This window comes from Peromyscus maniculatus, chromosome 14, assembly GCF_049852395.1.
Source record: "Peromyscus maniculatus bairdii isolate BWxNUB_F1_BW_parent chromosome 14, HU_Pman_BW_mat_3.1, whole genome shotgun sequence".
Lineage (NCBI taxonomy): Eukaryota > Metazoa > Chordata > Mammalia > Rodentia > Cricetidae > Peromyscus > Peromyscus maniculatus.
In genome coordinates this window covers 32,280,439-32,297,833 of record NC_134865.1, presented here as the reverse complement: position 1 = coordinate 32,297,833, position 17,395 = coordinate 32,280,439, and the positions used below count along the sequence as shown (strand labels likewise).

General features: G+C 36.2%; 1 protein-coding gene across 6 annotated transcripts in view; it reads left to right on the top strand.

Annotated features, from left to right (window-relative positions):
• Dgkb (diacylglycerol kinase beta) overlaps window positions 1–17,395 on the top strand; it is a 707,644-nt gene that overhangs the window by 281,539 nt on the left and 408,710 nt on the right. For all 6 annotated transcript variants that reach the window (XM_006983950.4, XM_016002476.3, XM_006983949.4 and 3 more), the window contains 2 exons: window positions 9,793–9,878; window positions 11,425–11,514. In XM_006983950.4, the coding sequence (XP_006984012.1) occupies window positions 9,793–9,878; window positions 11,425–11,514 (176 nt within the window). The remainder of the gene's footprint in view (window positions 1–9,792; window positions 9,879–11,424; window positions 11,515–17,395) is intronic.

Here is a 17,395-nt window from a genome sequence, read left to right as displayed (position 1 = left end):
GCAGATGTAGAACCCTGGTAACTGAGTAAACCCATGTGAAGGTACCAAGGCATCCAAACATCTCCACCACTGACATCACAGGCAGACTCCGTGTCAACCATTTAAGGCCATTGCTAGTTCTGGTGTGACTGACAATCCAGTTTTCCTATCAGAGTGCTTTCACCCTGCCTCTTTGCTTTGATATTTTGCTATGTTTTCAACATATGGAGGGAATCCCCTTGAGATTCATAGGAAACATTATTCTACTCCACCCTTAAATTTAAAAGCCCAACTGTTGGGTGGGGGTTCCTACCTCTGTCTTGTGACAGCTCTTCTTGAATTTTGATTTCAATTTCCTAAGTGCCTTTTTTTGAAATTGAAAATAGGTTCTTGTCTCAGACCACAATTTCCCCTCCCTCTACTTCTCCCACCTGTTTCCAACCTCCCTCTCCCCCAGATCTGTTCCCTTTATTAAAGTTTTCACTTCAGCCATACCAATTTAAAATTTTTCAGTAAGTTTTCCAGTCATAGAGCTTATATTTTAAGTTAGATTTCCAAATAGATGTATACATGTTACCACACACACACACACCATATAAACATTCAAAAAAAAGAGGCTCATGTAGATTTGCCATAAAATTCCGTGCATATTTGTAGCATAAAGTGCAAAATTAAATACTGAGTTCTGTTAATTGACTTTGAGCACAAGACAACACACAGTTATAGATGAGAAAAATGGCCACAAACAAGCATTGTATTGTGTTCTTCAGGATTCAAAGAGAAAATCACAACTAATCTTGGTGTAATGTCCCAACATTCTCTTGCTATTCTAGACTTGGAGGTCAGGTGTGTTGGCACAATCGTGTGGTCCCAGAGTTTGGAAGCTTACAGAGGGAGATTTGGTTTTTGACAATAGCCAGACCTATAACCCAGTTCCAGGTCAATCTGTGCTTCGTAGTCAGAACCTCAACTCCTCAAACGTAGTTAGGGTTCCTCTTTCTCTAAAGGGGAGTGCATGTGAGTGTTCCTCAGACGAACACAGCGGATTGGCCTCCTATGTAAGAACATTCAGAGAGGGTGAGTGAAAGGGGGACCTGTCCTTCCAAGTGAGCACAGATTATGTGATTCAAGTATCACAGATGCCCCTATCTTCCTGTGTCAGTTAAGCTGCACCTTTCTCTTGTCTATTTCTGTTGCTCTGAATCTCAGTGTTTTATTTTCAGAAAATGAAACCAACAAAACAAATCCCAGCTCATCACAAATCATAGTGGAGCATAGTCAAAAATAAAAATAATCTAGAATTTTTATTTCAAATTAGTTACTTGGTCCTTAATATAAATGTGTATTTATAACTATTTAAGGTATCTTTCAAAAGTCACTATTTCTGCCTGGGAGGTGGATTAGTAGGTAAAGTGCTTGTTGCAGAACCAATAGAGCCGGAGTTCAGATTCCCTGTAGTAGGGGACCAGGGCCAAGGAAGGGAGACACGTGGATAACTGGAGCTCACTGACAACCCAGTCTAGCTAATCAGTAAATTACAGTTTTAGAGTTGAGACCCTATATCAAGAAATAAAATCTATAGGCCAGGAATGAATGCTCAGGCATTGAATATTGACTTCTCTTTCAGATAACCTAGGTTTATTCCCAACAACCCCACAGGGGTGCACAACTGTCTGTAACTCTAGTTCTGGCCTTCATGGGCACTAGGTATGCATATGGCATACATACAAATGCACAAACAAAACAGTCATATATGTAAACTAATAATAAAAACTTTTAAAAAGACATAAAGGGTAGAGAGATGGAAAAACCAGCATCTGGCCTCCACTTGCATATATAAACTCCTGTCTCTGCACACACACAAACAAATAAGCATGCATACGGTACACACACACACACACACACACACACACACACACACACGTGAACATTTCCCAGCTAGTATAAGAACTTGTGTTACAAAAAAATGTTCGTGAAGGTATTTTAATATATTAATGAACTTATGAATAGTTCTCTATAAGATAAAATGCTTTAACTAAACATTATTCTTTGTTAATCATTGAAAATGACTTGAAAGAAATTTTATACACCTTTAATAATATTTTCCAAACCTCATGCACACTTGTCAAGAAGACAGTTTTACAGAACTTATTGTTTACTGACTTCTTGTACTTTTTATAATACCACAAAGATTAATACTTAATGAGATAGCATCAGTGGTTTGCAGAAATTAATGCTCACATGTATTTTCTCACTTTATCTTTTATTCTTCTCTCTATCTCTTCTCTCCACTCTTAAAACTGGCATTTGCATAAGCAGTGTGTCTGAGATATCAATGGATAAAGAACTTGATGTTTCATTTTTTTTTATGTTTTACTGAACTATTTCTCAAATCTATGAAATGAGTTCTGGTTATGATGGTAATGGCATTGACTTGTACTTTAAGATCATAAATAAGAGTTCTAATTATTCTGTACAACTAATCTACTTGTCCTGATGGAATGTACCCCCATGTGGCTAAAATTTGTCTTCCACACAATAGCTTAGCAACCTACACAAGTCTATTAAAAATGGTTGCATTTTCTGGCATCCAAGTTATCAAATTAAAGTGAGGATGCTTTGACAAGGAAATCATTCTTATAGTTAGCTTTCCTCTTGGCTGGACCCACTGGGGAGGGTTATCTTAGGTCGGCAAGCCCTGTGTTCGACACAGATCTTTACAAGTTTTAGGGGAAAATTGTTAAAAGAAAAATCCCTTCTTCTGTAACATCACTTTGTTGTACAAGATGTAGAATGAAACTTTGGGAGACTTAAATGCATCTTGAATCCATTTTGAGAAGTCACTGAAGTTTCAGTAACATTATCAATGAGTATATGGTGTTCATAGACACCACCTGGGTCTAAGAAAACAAGAGAGAAGCTATGAAGAATCGGCTTTCTAGCTTAGTGTGCCAGCTGATACCTGTGCTTATAGTACCTGAAGGCTTAAACAGGAAGCTCATCACCAATTTAAGTATAGCCTAGTTTACATAGTGAGTTTCAGTCCTACCGAAAAAATAAAACTCACTTTTGGGCATTATAAATCCAGTGGCAAAACAAAAATAGTATCACAAACTAGAAATCCACCATGAATTAGGAGCCAGCTATGAAGCCATGGGATATTGTGATTTTAAGAAAAATATGAAAGGGAATACATGCAACTGTGACTATGAATTGAGCACAGTAATAAGAGAGGAGTGTGTACGCTGAAGTCAGAACTGATAACTTTTGAAGCGTGCTCCTGAAGTGACTCTATGTGCTAAAGAGAAGGAGTAAAATCGACAGCTGGTGACATGATAATGCTGTTTGTGAGCCCTCAGCCTCATAGTTATTCAATGCAAAGAACACAGACATAAATAATAAAATAAGCATTAGTGCTGTCAAAACATTTAAGTCCCTCTTAGTATAAATACTGCCTAATATATACACTACTTAATACCATACACTTATTGGTTCGGTATGTTCAGTCTAGTTCTGACTATTACAGGAATATCTTGTGTAAATACCAATGTCTGTGCTCTCTGAATAACAAATTTTAACCTTAGAATCAAAATGAATACCTGAATTTTCTGAAGAAATCTGATTATCATACACTTCTAAAATTATAGTGTGTGGACTAGAAGTCTTTTTCTTTCTGAAAATATTTCTCATCTGTGTTATCAAAATACTGTTGTCAGAAATGAGAGCTTTCTGACATTTACAGCTATTCCATCTCAAAACGTAAAAGGAATGTGAGCTTTTGAGAGTAAGCATGGACATTGCCCCAGATGCTTTTTGTTGAGTCCGGAAGGCCTACAAGACCTGTCTTCCCAAGAGTGTTTTAAATGTACAGTACCACATTGTTAACTAAGGAGAGATTGTTGTACAGCAGAACTCTACAATGTGGTCCACTTGAATAACTGGGCCTTTACAACTTGCTCTGGAGACGGCTGTTGAACATTTGCAGTGGAGCAACTGAGCTCAATTATTAGCATAAGATTGTTTTCAAATGTAACAATTGCAGATAAATTCTCTAGGGAAACCAGTGATGTTGTAGACCACATTGAAAATTTAATAATAATTAATATTCATAATAATCCATTTGAAGTTTTAGATTTAAAAATTATGCACTAAATAACCGAGACAGACTCAGGTACAAACCAAGATAATTTCCTTGTAAACTGATTATACCCATTGATCTTCCCGATAAAATAATTACAACTGATAGACAGAAAGTGCAGCATAGGTTACTAAACTTTCCACAGCGGCATCCTTCTGGAATCTTCTCAGTACCTCATCCCTTATTACTGGGAGGAAGAATAAGAAGCAGGTGTTCTTGACTGCTGTCCTGGGTAAAAAAATGTAACTTGAGACTTCATTTTGGCTCTTAACAAATCTCTTGATTGATGCAATATTGTAGCTGCATCTTCTGTTCTGATTGCTGTGAGCATCTTTCCCCACTGTCCACTGGATACTGTTTCCAGCTGTAAGCAGAACTATTCTCTCTGCCCAATTGAGCCTGACCTTTGAGGTTTAGAAAATTGTCTTTGTGGCTCCTTTGCTTCAATGTGGTAGGCAAGAGAGTTGGGAAAATATACGAGTATTTCTTGACCTACAATCACACACACACACACACACACACACACACACACACACACACACACACACACACACTGGGTAGAGGAGAGACAGGAAGAGAGAGAGAGAGAGAGAGAGAGAGAGAGAGAGAGAGAGAGAGAGAGAGAGAGAGAGAGAGAGAGAGAGAATAATTATTGATAGTATAACACGTAATCTTTTTATTTATGTATTTACATGTAAAGAGCACAGGAAAGCAGGAGGTGATAATTCCATTTTAATGATAAGCAGAAGAAGGCTCACACTAAGAATGTACAGGATTTTTCTAGCCTCCTATTCAGTGAATGGGTGGAATAAGGAATGAATGAATCCCTAAGGAAAATTGCATAGATTGAGAGAAGAACCAATGATGAGAATTTTAAAAGAGAACAAGACTGAATTACAGGTGACGCAGCCACCTTGAATAGAAGAACGGTGGTGAGTTTGGATGGGTAGACATCACTGCTGTCAGCCACGTGACAACTTCTGCTGACATGCTTTGAAAGCTTCTTCAGCCTCCAGTGCCAATGTGTTCAGAAATATAGATGAGGGCTATGATCTCCTACAGAATTGTAACTAGAAAAAGCTGAGTTAGGAAGAATTACAAAGCACATATTTTCAGTAATATTATTTATATTTAATAATCTGTCAATAATTATTAAAGGGGGTTAAGCATATAGAACCCTCTATTTAAAAGGAATCTCCAGCAATTGTTTCTATCCAAATGTTACCAGATTTAAGAAACTTACAAAATGATACACATTTCAAAAGTGAAAGAAATCATACATAGTGTATTCTAAGACTTCTATTTTATTTAGCAATATAAATCTGGCAAAGATTTTAATTGATAAGAAGAAAGAGTAGGTCATTTATGACCCTGGGTATCAAGTTGGCAAACTGAATCTTCTTTCCTAAAGTCATGTAAGTCCACAGTTGCCCGTGGAATGAAGGAAAGGCTGCAAGATGTTTCCACAGAGCAGGCAATATGTGAGTGCACATCTTCATACTAACAATTTAAACTAGAGAAATCATACCAGCGTCTGCACAGAGTACTTACTTGTACGAAAAATATTAGTACAGAAGTAGAAACTCATTTTATTGACCTCCTAGAGTTTACTGATCAAAAAAGAGAAGGGAAAAGAAATTTTGTATAACAAATATCATTTGAATTGAATGTATACTAGAATTATTCCATTTAACACAAAGAACAAAAAATGATTAGTCTGTATGAGTACTCACATTTGGCTAAATACTAGAATTCTAGCGAGGAATATGAAACAGAGAAGCAGACGTATTATAAAATTGAAATCACTAATGCTATTTTAATTAGTATGTAGTCCAACTATATGCAAAAATATAAATAAATAAAAGATAGGTTTAAACAGTAATATGACTGCTTTTATAAACAATATATAATAGGTACATTGTTTCCCAGTGACAAGTAACATTAGTATTAGCAGACATAATTTTATATCTCATTAAAATGCAAATAAAACTATCTGAACAGATATAAAACATTTGTAATATTTGATATTTCTATTCAGAAAATTTAAATTTTATTCAAAAATACTAAGTAATAAGTATATCCAATACCTTATATTCAAATAAGAGGAATTTTATTATACTTATGATTAATTAGTTATATATGTTCAACATTGATTTTTGTTTCTTCTTAATTTTGGAGAATATCAGCTTACTTTAAAAGCATATATTTATTTTTATTTATTATTTTTTTTATTTTGGTTTTTCGAGACAGGGTTTCTCTGTGTAGTTTTGGTGCCTTTCCTGCATCTCACTCTGTAGAACAGGCTGGCCTTGAACTCATAGAGATCTACCTGGCTCTGCCTCCTGAGTGCTGGGATTAAAGGCATGCACCACTGCCAACCGGCTAAAAGCATATATTTGAAAACAAAGAATTTAAGCCAATAATCTTCCTGTCTTTTGACATATATACTTCTTAGAAAGCAAAAGTGATTGAAAGAGTGTGGTACTGATGCACAGATGGACAAATCCATGAAAGGGCAGGAAAGAATGAGCTCTCATGCTTTAAAATTAGGTTTAAATTGCAGTTGTCTGAGTGGAAACAATTATTTAGTAAATGTAACAGTAAATAAAAACATATAGAAAAACTTGCTAGACTAAAACAAAGGTAGATAGACAATAAGGTGAAAGAGAAACTATATATGAATCCCTTTCTTATTGCAAACAGGGAACGTTCACTTACACAAGTCTCAGTTATTTATCATATTTATAAATTTGAATACACTACAACTGAATTAATTTTCATTGAAATCCATATCAATGGATATCTGAGTAAAAAGAATGTTCAGTTTATAAATGATTTCTACAAAATACAAACTAAATGATTAAAATCAAGACAAATTAAGAAATTTTAACAAGAATCAAAGCAATAGAAAGTAATAAAAATTTTCCTTTTAAGGAACTGAAAAGTAAAGAACCAAAATATTGGAGAGAATGGACTAAATGAAATGTATTTGTTAAAACATTTTTGATGTCTTTCAGAAATCAATTGCACTGTCTTGTAGTGTTGCATATTATTATACTCTCCAAGTAAACCCTGCTTGTAATAGTAGTAAGCACATACAAAAATCATCGTTATAACAACGTGAGTCTACCAGCCCAAGTGCCTCTTGAAATGGATTTGAAAAGCACATTCACATAATTGGAATTTCATACATTAGTAAAAATAAAAAAGAAACAGTTATACATAGAGCAATAGCATTGATAAAAGTTAGTTCCATTGCTGGGGAGAAAGATGCAAAATGCTGAATAAAGTATACACATGGCAACCCAATATTAAGATGGGCTAAGCTGTGTGAGTGAGGAGGAACTGTTATAGGGAAAAGGACAGAAGGCTATGCAGGTGGTCAGGGTGTCCTGCTAAAGCAGGAGAGTGGTACATAGGCATTTATCACATTGTGCATAGTCCAGGTATAACTAGTGGTGAACGAATGAAAGAAACTGTCTGCAACATATACAAAAGAGTGCAAATATACACATCATAATACCCAAAGGAATGAGTGAAATGTCCATGTTAAATATCTATGGCTTTTATTACCAGATGATAGGTTCAGGTAAGTCTTATGTTTTTTTTCTAATATAACAGTAAACTGTTTGTATAGCTTTGAAAAGTACCTTTAATAAAATTTAATTTAAATGTAAACTATCACTCATAATATGTAAATGCTGGTTAAATAACATTAACACTAAACTGAAGAGATTATTAAGCTTTGGATAGTACTGTTCATGGAAAAGTTATGTACCTATGGGAATGCTCAACTATGTTCCAAATAGAGACATTAGATTACACACATACTGTCAACCTGGTGTTTAAAGTCTTGGAAGCCATGTTGTAATATTCAAGGGTTTCAAGGTATTGTACACTCTCTTTCTACTCCGGGAATCACTAAGAGTGTTAAAGCAAATCTAGCAGAACATTCTGCTCTAAAACGGCCTTCACACACATGCACATTTTCATACAAATGGGACTTGGAGAGTTAGTAGAGTAGTAATTTTTGTAATAGTGAACAAATCTTGAAAATTTATGTTCCTGGGGTTTGAACTCAGCACCTCACACATGCCAAGGAAGTAATTTTGCCACCAAGCCACTTCTCCAGCCCATAATAATGAAATCCCAGACACCATCTAAAAGGTCATAAAAGCAAAGTATTTAATGTTGGAATCTGTTCACTCATGGGACAACTGGCATACAGCGCAATTCCATATGGAATCATAAAGACTTTCCTAAATAATGGAATCCGTGAAGAACCCTATACATCTGCAGTTGGGGGGAATACAGACAGATGTCTCCTTGTTATTTAAAGCTAAAAGATTTTTTTAATGTGTAAATAGTATGGTCTCATTGATGTTTAAAAACGAGCACACTAGCCAGGTGGCAGTGGCACACACTTTTAATTCCAGCACTTGTGAGGCAGAGCCAGGCAGGTATCTGTGAGTTCGAGGCCAACCTGGTCTACAGTGTGAGATCCGGGACAGGCACAAAAACGATGTGGAGAAACTCTGTCTTGAAAAACAAACAAACAAACATACAAAAAAATAGCACAGTAGTGATGAAGAGGTGGCGAAGTGATTTAAGAGCACCTGATGCTCCACGAGGGACCAGCCTTTGGCTCCCAGCATCCACACCACGCTGTTGCCATTCACACATGTAGCCGCTGCCCCTGCTTTCCTCTCTCTCCCTCCCTCTTTCTTCCTCCCCCTCCCTCCCACCTTCATATAAATAAAATACTAAAGTAAATAAGATATATAAGATGTATAATGAAGCTTTCTAGATGGCTATTTGCATATTTGTATTCCATGTAGGGAAAAATGACTTTGGTGTTTCCATACCGTATTGTTTCCAATGTTCATACACGGGACAAGGAGGAGGAGGGCGCACCAGCTTCTGCTGTGCTTGCATGCTGTATTTGCTATAAAATGGCATGTAGGGTTTTATAATTGGACACATCGCCTGCCTTTGTGACTTTGCTCAAGGTAGGTTGTATTAATGAGTGCCCTGCATGCAGCGGCCGCAGGAGCAGTGGGTATTTAGCACAGCTGACCCAGCAATTAAGCTTGAGCACTCCCGGGTAGTAAAGCTGTTGGCCAGGACAGAGACAAGGTGAATGAAGTTTGGTTCCTGTATTGGCAGATCAGAAGTCATAAGGAAATTCTGAAGGCTAAAATCCTAACTGCAGATTGAACAGTTTCTCCCAGTAATGAAAAAAGTGTAGCATGCATTATGTCAACTCACGTGGTAATCATATCTAAACACTTTTTCAAAGGACAATGGCTGATTGACAAAGCTTATTAAAGAAATTATACCACATAAGCTAGTCTGGATTGTGTGTTTCCAATACATCTGGGAGGATGTCCAAATGAATGTCATAATTTAATATTATATAATTTTGTAATTTGGCTGTTTACAAAAATAAATTACATTCTCTAGAGAACATGGAATATATAAATTTAAACAATTTTAAAAAGGCAAACTCTGGAATATATATTCACAAAAATGTATTTGAATGTGTCAGATAGCAATGAAACACTTAAAGTTTTCATAAGTCAACAATCTAATTTGTGAGAGGAAAAGCTAAGAATAAAAGACCATGAGGAAGTTCTCCTGAAATGTAAATGTGTCATGAACTACTTATTTTTCAGGTTGCACTTTTTCCGGGATGTCCCTGACTTCAGAGTGTTAGCATGCGGTGGAGATGGGACAGTGGGCTGGATTTTGGATTGTATAGGTATGAAGACCTCTGTTTAATGTGGCTTGGGTGAGACTAGTAATCATACCTTCTGCTGGGTTTCTGCCATCTGTCAATCTTTCTGTCTATCAAGTATCAAGTATCTAGATGGATGAATTCTGAAAATTCTCACATTTTTCTTTCTTTTCAAATGTGTCTCTTGTTGGAATGCTTTAATAGTTTAAGACATATAATGACTTGATATTGAGAAGCTGATAGATTTTAAACAAATATTTTCTTTAAAGTGTTTCAGTCTCTGAGTTGAGTATTTTTTATTAGATAAAAGTTCTTTCCAAAGAAGTATTAATTCAAACAAAGTATGTTCTCTCTATATAAATAATTTTTTTTGCTGTTAAAGAAGTGAAAATCAGAACATTCTGTCTTGTTATTCACTGAAAAACATTTCAAATTGAAAATGTCATGATGGGAGTGGCAATCATTAGTCCCAGCCTGGAGGCCAACCTCCCATCCTCCAGGTGCCTATTTGCAGTCACTCAAAGAAAGTACATGTTGTCATCAACACTTTTCTTATAAATCTAACAACTTAAATTTAATCTAACAATTTAACTAATATTTCATGAAAATAGTCAGTGAAAATTCTGGTATTGAAATTCTAATAAAAGAAATTATTTATAAATTATTCCTATGCAAAAAATTAAATTCAAGAATTATAAAAATTTATCAGCAAATACATAACTGGTTATATACTGACTGATAAGGATTTTAAAATGAAAACAGTGGGAATTTTTGGTTCATTGTATCCTCTCAATTCAGCAGTATTACAGTGTTAAACCCATAAGTCATCTCATCAACTAATTTGTACACATAGCCACACACTGATTTTATGAACTTAGAAGGAAAAAGGAAAGAAAATATATATTTGTGGGGTTCTCTCAAAGTTTGTGATTATTCAAATAAAAGCATATGGAATTGTGATGACTATCTATACTGCTTAGAACCTAAAATACTATGAGATATAAAGGTAAAGCTAAATAAATAACAAGCAAACAAACCTGATGTACTCAGGTAATAACAATAATGTTCTGTTCATTTGCTTTGAAATATTGCAATACTATGGATAGGAATACTTGATCAGCATTACTAAGAATACATTTATTTTAGGAATTCTACTCTTCTAAAATAAAAGATTGTCCTTAGATTTAATGTTGCAAAAGAAACTTATATAGGACCCTACCTATGTTCTCTAGGGACATGTATTCCTGTGCTTCATGTACCTAAATTCATGGGGTTTTAATAAAGATAAAACAGAAGCAATCACACACACACACACACACACACACACACACACACACACACACACACACACGCTCTTTTCTACTTTCTGAAGAACGATATATGATGTATATTTATCTAATACGTCAGTTACCACAAGTGCATAAAAACATTGTCATTTGTAATCGTATTTATAAAATTCAGCTTGTTGCTATTTACTTGTACTTTGTGGATTTATTCAGTGTAAGTTTGTTTGCTTGTTACTATTGATGAACTTGAGTTAAAATTTTTATTTCCATCTCCAATTCCACAGAAAAAGCCAATGTAGTCAAGCACCCTCCAGTTGCTATTCTGCCTCTTGGGACTGGCAATGACCTAGCAAGATGCCTGCGGTGGGGTGGAGGTAAGACAATAGAATTTATCAGAAAAGCAGAAGAGTGCCTTTATTGCATAATAGTTGCCATGTGAACAAAATGGGCTGAGCAGTTTAGATTGGGTGATGGGCTTGAATTAAATATCAATTACAGATTTGGTCTTCATAGGACAAATTTTCAAGCATTTCTTGTTTGGGCTTCTCTTGCTTAGAAAATGAGATACACTTGAAGAACTCTAAGTCAATATTTAGGATTTTAATTTGCAATTATTATCTTCTAGTGTAGAATCTATTTGAAGTTATTACATGCTAATGTGGAACATGCTCAAGGAGTACCAGTGAACAATGGACAAAGAGATCATTTTCTAGACTGACTTTATTACTGATGTGATGAAAAAAAAAATGGAAAAAAATAAAAACACTAATGTGTGACCTTCTCAGGAGTGAATATACTAAGCACTGTTATTTGAGATTTACATTATGTTAACCATTGGCTTCTATATTTGGTGTGTAAGAGTGGGAGGAGCAAGGCAAAATAATAGAAATTTTAGTCATATGTGAAGTCGTGTGCAACACTGAAGACTTTCTAATAACAAGTGACTTGATCCCAATAAGGAAAAGCCCTCTCAATCACATAGAGGAGAACACTAATAGAATGGTAGTGATGAGGTCACATAAAACTGGGTGTGGACTTCATACGCAGAGGGGACAAAGGTCAGTCAGTGTTCAAGGACTTGGGAGTGCTAAGGAGCCATTTTTACTTACAGAACTGACAGTGGGATGGTGGATCAAGCAGAATGCAAATGGAGACAATATTTCAAGAAGGAGTCTAAGATACTTTCATGAGTCATTATAGTTACCTACAGATTACTGTAGAACCCCTGAACTGATAAAGAAACAATAATTAAATTGTAAATATTTATTTATTTTTATTCTTTACGTACATTATATCCAGACTGAAGTTCTCCCACCCTCCTCCCAGCCCCCTGCCACATCCTCTTTTCCATAGATCCACTCATCCTCATTTTCTCTTCAAAAGGAAAAAAAAAAGCAGTCCTGCTAGGCATATCAACCAAATATGGCATAACAAGCTAATAAGGCTAGGCAAAAGCCCTCATATCAATATTGGATGGGGCAAAGCAGTAGAAGGAAAATGTTCACACGTGTAAGGAAAAGCAACAGAGACAGGCCCCATGCTCACTCGCCAGGGTCCCCACAAGAACACCAAGGTATACAACCCTATTGTCTATACAGAGGACCCGGCTCAGACCCATACAGGGTCTGTGATGTCACTTCAGTCTCTGTGAGCCCCTGTGAGCCCTTAGTTGATTCTGTGAGTCATGTTCTCATGGAGTCCTCAACCCCTCTGGTTCCTAGAATCCTTCCTCTCCCTCTTCTGTGCCTTCCCAAGGCTTCTCCTAGGGTTTGCCTGTGGGTCTCTCCTGTCAGTTGCTGGACAATGCCTTTGGGCTAGGCATTGTTCTATGAGCATAGCACAATTATATTAGGCATCATGTCATTGACTTTTTTTCCAATTGTACTTCCTTCTATCCTGGGTCTCTGAGGTGCCCAGCCTCTGGTTCCTGGACAACCACACAGTCTCAGGTGTGGGCTTCTTCTTGATATCCCCCATAACTAGGAGACTTCATGAGGGTCACACTCATAGATTCCAGGGAATTTTCACAGCACCAAGTTTCTACATTATCCTCCAAATGCTCCCCAATTCCAGTTGTCTCTCCATCTATCCAACACCCCCTCTGTCCTGGACCCTCCTGTTTCCATCCCTACCCACCGCAAGTCTGCCCACAAACACATTTCCCCTTCCCATGGAGATGCATACATCCCACCTTGAGCTCTCCTTGTTACTTTGCCTGTCTGGGTCTGTGGATTGTAGCACGTGTAGTTGGAAGTTTCTCCAGTCTTGCCCAGGCCCTGTGGTCGGGATGAATCTCTCCCACCCAGTCCTGCAGCTGCTCAAACCCAAATAAACATACAAAGGCTTATGATTAATTATGAACCGTATGGCCATTAGCTCATGCTTATTATTGACTAGCTCTTACACTTAAATTAACCCATAATTCTTATCTATGTTTAACCATGTGGCTTGGTACCTTTTCTCAGTTCTGCCTTGCTTCCTCTGTGTCTGACTGGTAACTCCTGACTCAGCCTTCTTCTTCCCAGAATTCTCCTTGTCTGCTTATCCTGCCTATATTTCCTGCCTGGCTACTGGCCAATCAACATTTTATTATCAACCAATCAGAGTAACACACATTCACAGCATGCAGAATGACATTCCACAGCTCTTACCCTTTTCTGTCTAATCAAAAAGGAAGATTTTAACTTTAACCTAGTAAAATTACATATAATAGAATAGTTATCAAGCAAGAATTACAGTTACAATACCTAGTCTATTTGTATTTGCCATAAAGAAAAAAATCCTATCTATCGAATATTTGTGAGTCTAAAGTTTTATATCTAATTTATCTTTTATCATAACCAAGGAAAATTATAACTAGTCTTCAACTACATCCAAGTTCTCAGAAGGATATAATATTACCTAAGTAAACAGGAAATGCATTGTAAGTAACTTTCAAAACTCCAGAAATGACAGAGACAGCTGGCTGCCTGGATAATCATCCAAAGTTACTGTGTAATGTTGGGGCATCTATCTTTAGCCTTAGGCTTAGAGTCTTTTAGTTGCTTCTTCCTGTTTCTTGTAGAATGTCTTGGCAGTTTCTTCTGTGAAGCAAGAACCTGAAGGACTATCTCACCTTTCAAACTTCAGTGGTCACCTTCCTATGGGTCCAACGTACAGTCAAAGTTCACACAGGAGCAATTTTTTGCCCACTGTCTAACTTTTGTCAAAAAGAAAGCAAACTCCATAATGAGTTTCTTCAATGCCCATTATCTTCTCTGAAGTATGTTGGTGCTGCCAGGAGCAGACATGTCTCAATGTCCAGAAAGACAAATTTCTTAAAACATTTTAAATGCCATATTCTGTGGGTCTTTGAAGTGTTTGAAGATTACCTACCTAATTGAAATATAGCTATGCCTATCTAGAAAACTTAACTAACACAACTATAAGTGTGATAATCATTGATGACTAGTTATTAATCTGTATTTCTTAATTATACATTACAATTTTAAATGAGTTGCACAAACATAATACCTTAAACAAGAGTAGAAATATACATAATATACATAAAGTATAACAAAATCAACTTTAAATTTGTATCAGCAAACTAGTTGTGGGCCCATATCTCCATCCAGCAGCATGTAGCCCAGAAACCTTTGTTTTTTTTTTTTTTATTGTACTAGCAAAAGCTAAATCCAACACCATGCACCATGCTGCACAGCTTGCAGATGCCATTTTGCACAGTGGCAGGAATCCTCCATGCTGTGTTCAAGCCAATATGCCATGAACTCACCATACTGTAGCTCAAGTCCGCATGCCATGGCATCTCTGTACCTTGGTGTCTCTGTGTCTTGACCCACATGAGACATGAAGTAGAAAGCTATTTTTGCCTCCATTATTGTATGTTTAGAAGCCCTTTTTAAGCTGTTTTAGGCCTTATGGAAATTCAAGAGCCCCATGTTGGTACGCCAAATGTAGTTGGAAGTTTTCCTGGTCCCACAGATGTTCAGAACCAAGTGAACACACAGAGGCTTATATTAATTATGAACTATATGGCCCAATGGCTCAGGCTTCTCACTAGCTAGCTTTTACATCTTAAATTAACCCATTTTTATAAATCTATACTTTGCCACATGGCTCATGGCTTACTGGTATCTTTACATCTTGCTTGTCATAGTGGTGGGTGGCAGTGTCTCCTCTGTTCTGATTGGTTGATAAATAAAGCTGTTTGGCCAATGGTGAGGCAGAATAAGGTTAGGCAGGGCATTCTAACTAAAGAGAGAGGAAGGAGACAGACAGAATAGATCATTGTTATTAACAGTTGAAAATGTACCACATTTTCTTTATCCATTCTTTGGTTGAGGGGCATCTTAATTGTTTTCAGTTTCTGGTTATTAGGAATGTAGCCACTATGAACATAGTTGAGCACATGTCCTTGTGGTAGGATGGAGTGTCCTTTGGGTATATGCCCAAGAATGGTATAGCTGGGTCTTCAGTTTGAACAATTTCCAGTTCTCTTCAGAACCTCCATATTGGTTTCCAAAGTTGCTGTTCAAGTTTGCACTCCCTTGGAGTGCTGTGGAGGAGGGTTCTCCATGCTCCATATTCCCTCTAGCATGAGTTGTCACTTGTGTATTTGATCTTAGCCATTCTAACAGTTATAAGATGGAATCTCAAAGTCATTTTGATTTGCATTTTCCTGATGGCTAAGGACGTTAAATATTTCCAAGTGTTTCTCAGCCACATTGAGAGTTCTCTGTTTAGATCTGCACCCCATTTTTAATTGGATAAATATTTGTGGATGTCAAGTTTCTTGAATTATTTATGTATTTTGATTACTAGCATGCTATTAGATGTGGAGTTGGTGAAAGTCTTTACCCATTCTATGGGCTGCTGTTTTGTCCTATTGATGGTGTCCTTTGTCTTAGAGAAGCTTTTAAGTTTCACGAGGTTCCATTTATTTGTTATTGTTCTTAGGATTTATGCTATCAGTGTTCTGTTCAGGAAGTTGTCTCCTGTGCTCATGCAATCAAGGCTATTCCCCACTTCCATTAGGTTCAGTGGGTCTGGTTTTATGTTGAGTTCTTTGATCTGTTTGGACTATAAGAATCCAAATATGGATCTGTTTGCATTCTTCTACATGCTAAGTGCCATTAAAACCAGCACCAAAAAGATGCTTTCTTTTTTCCAGTTTGTATCTCTGGTTTCTTTATAAAAACAAAACAAAACAAAACAAAACAAAACAAAACAAAACAAAACAAAACAAAACAAAAAAAACAAGTGTCCATAGCTTTTTGGACTTGTGAATGGGTCTTAAATTTAATTGTATTGATCAACATGTCTGTTTTTATGCCAATACCACATGGTTTTCATTACTATAACTCTGTAGTATAGCTTGAAATCATGGATGATGATACCTCTAGATGTTCTTTTATTGTAGAGTATTGTTTTAGCTATCCTGTTTTTTTTCCATATAAAGTCTGTAAGAATTGTGTTGGAATGTTTCTGAGGATTGAATTGAATCTGTAGATTGCTTTTGGTAGGATGGCCATTTTTACTATGTTAATCCTACCAATCCATGAGAATGGGAGATATTTCCACCTTCTGATATCTTCTTCAAATTCTTTCATCAAAGATTTGAAGTTCTTATCATACAAGTCTTTCACTTGCTTTGTTGGAGTTACTCCAAGATATTTTATATTATTTGTGCCTATTTTGAAAGGTGTTGTTTCTCTTATTTCTTTCTTAGTTAGCTTGTCATTTGTATACAGGAGGATTACTGATTTTTTTCTAGTTAATCTTGTATTCATCCACTTCAGTAAAGGTGTTTATCAGCTATAGGAGTTCCCTGGTAGAATTTTTGGGTTGATTATGCATACTATCATATCACCTGCAAATAATGATATTCTGACTTCTTCCTTTCCAATTTATATCCTCTTGAGCTCCTTCAGCTGTCTTATTTCTCCAGAAAGAACTTCAATTACTATATTGAATAGATATAGAGAAAGTGGACAACCTTGTCTAGTTCCAGATTTTACTGGAATTGCTTTGATTTTCTCTCCATTTAATTTTATAGTGACTATTGGCTTGCTGTAAATTACCTTTATTATGTTTATGTATGTTCCTTGTATAAGTTATCTCTCCAAAACTTTTATCATGAAGGGTTGTTGGATTTTGTCAAAGGTTTTTCCAGCACCTACTAAGATGATTATGTGATTTTTTACTTTCACTTTGTTTATATGGTGGATTACATTGACAGATTTTTATATGTTGAAC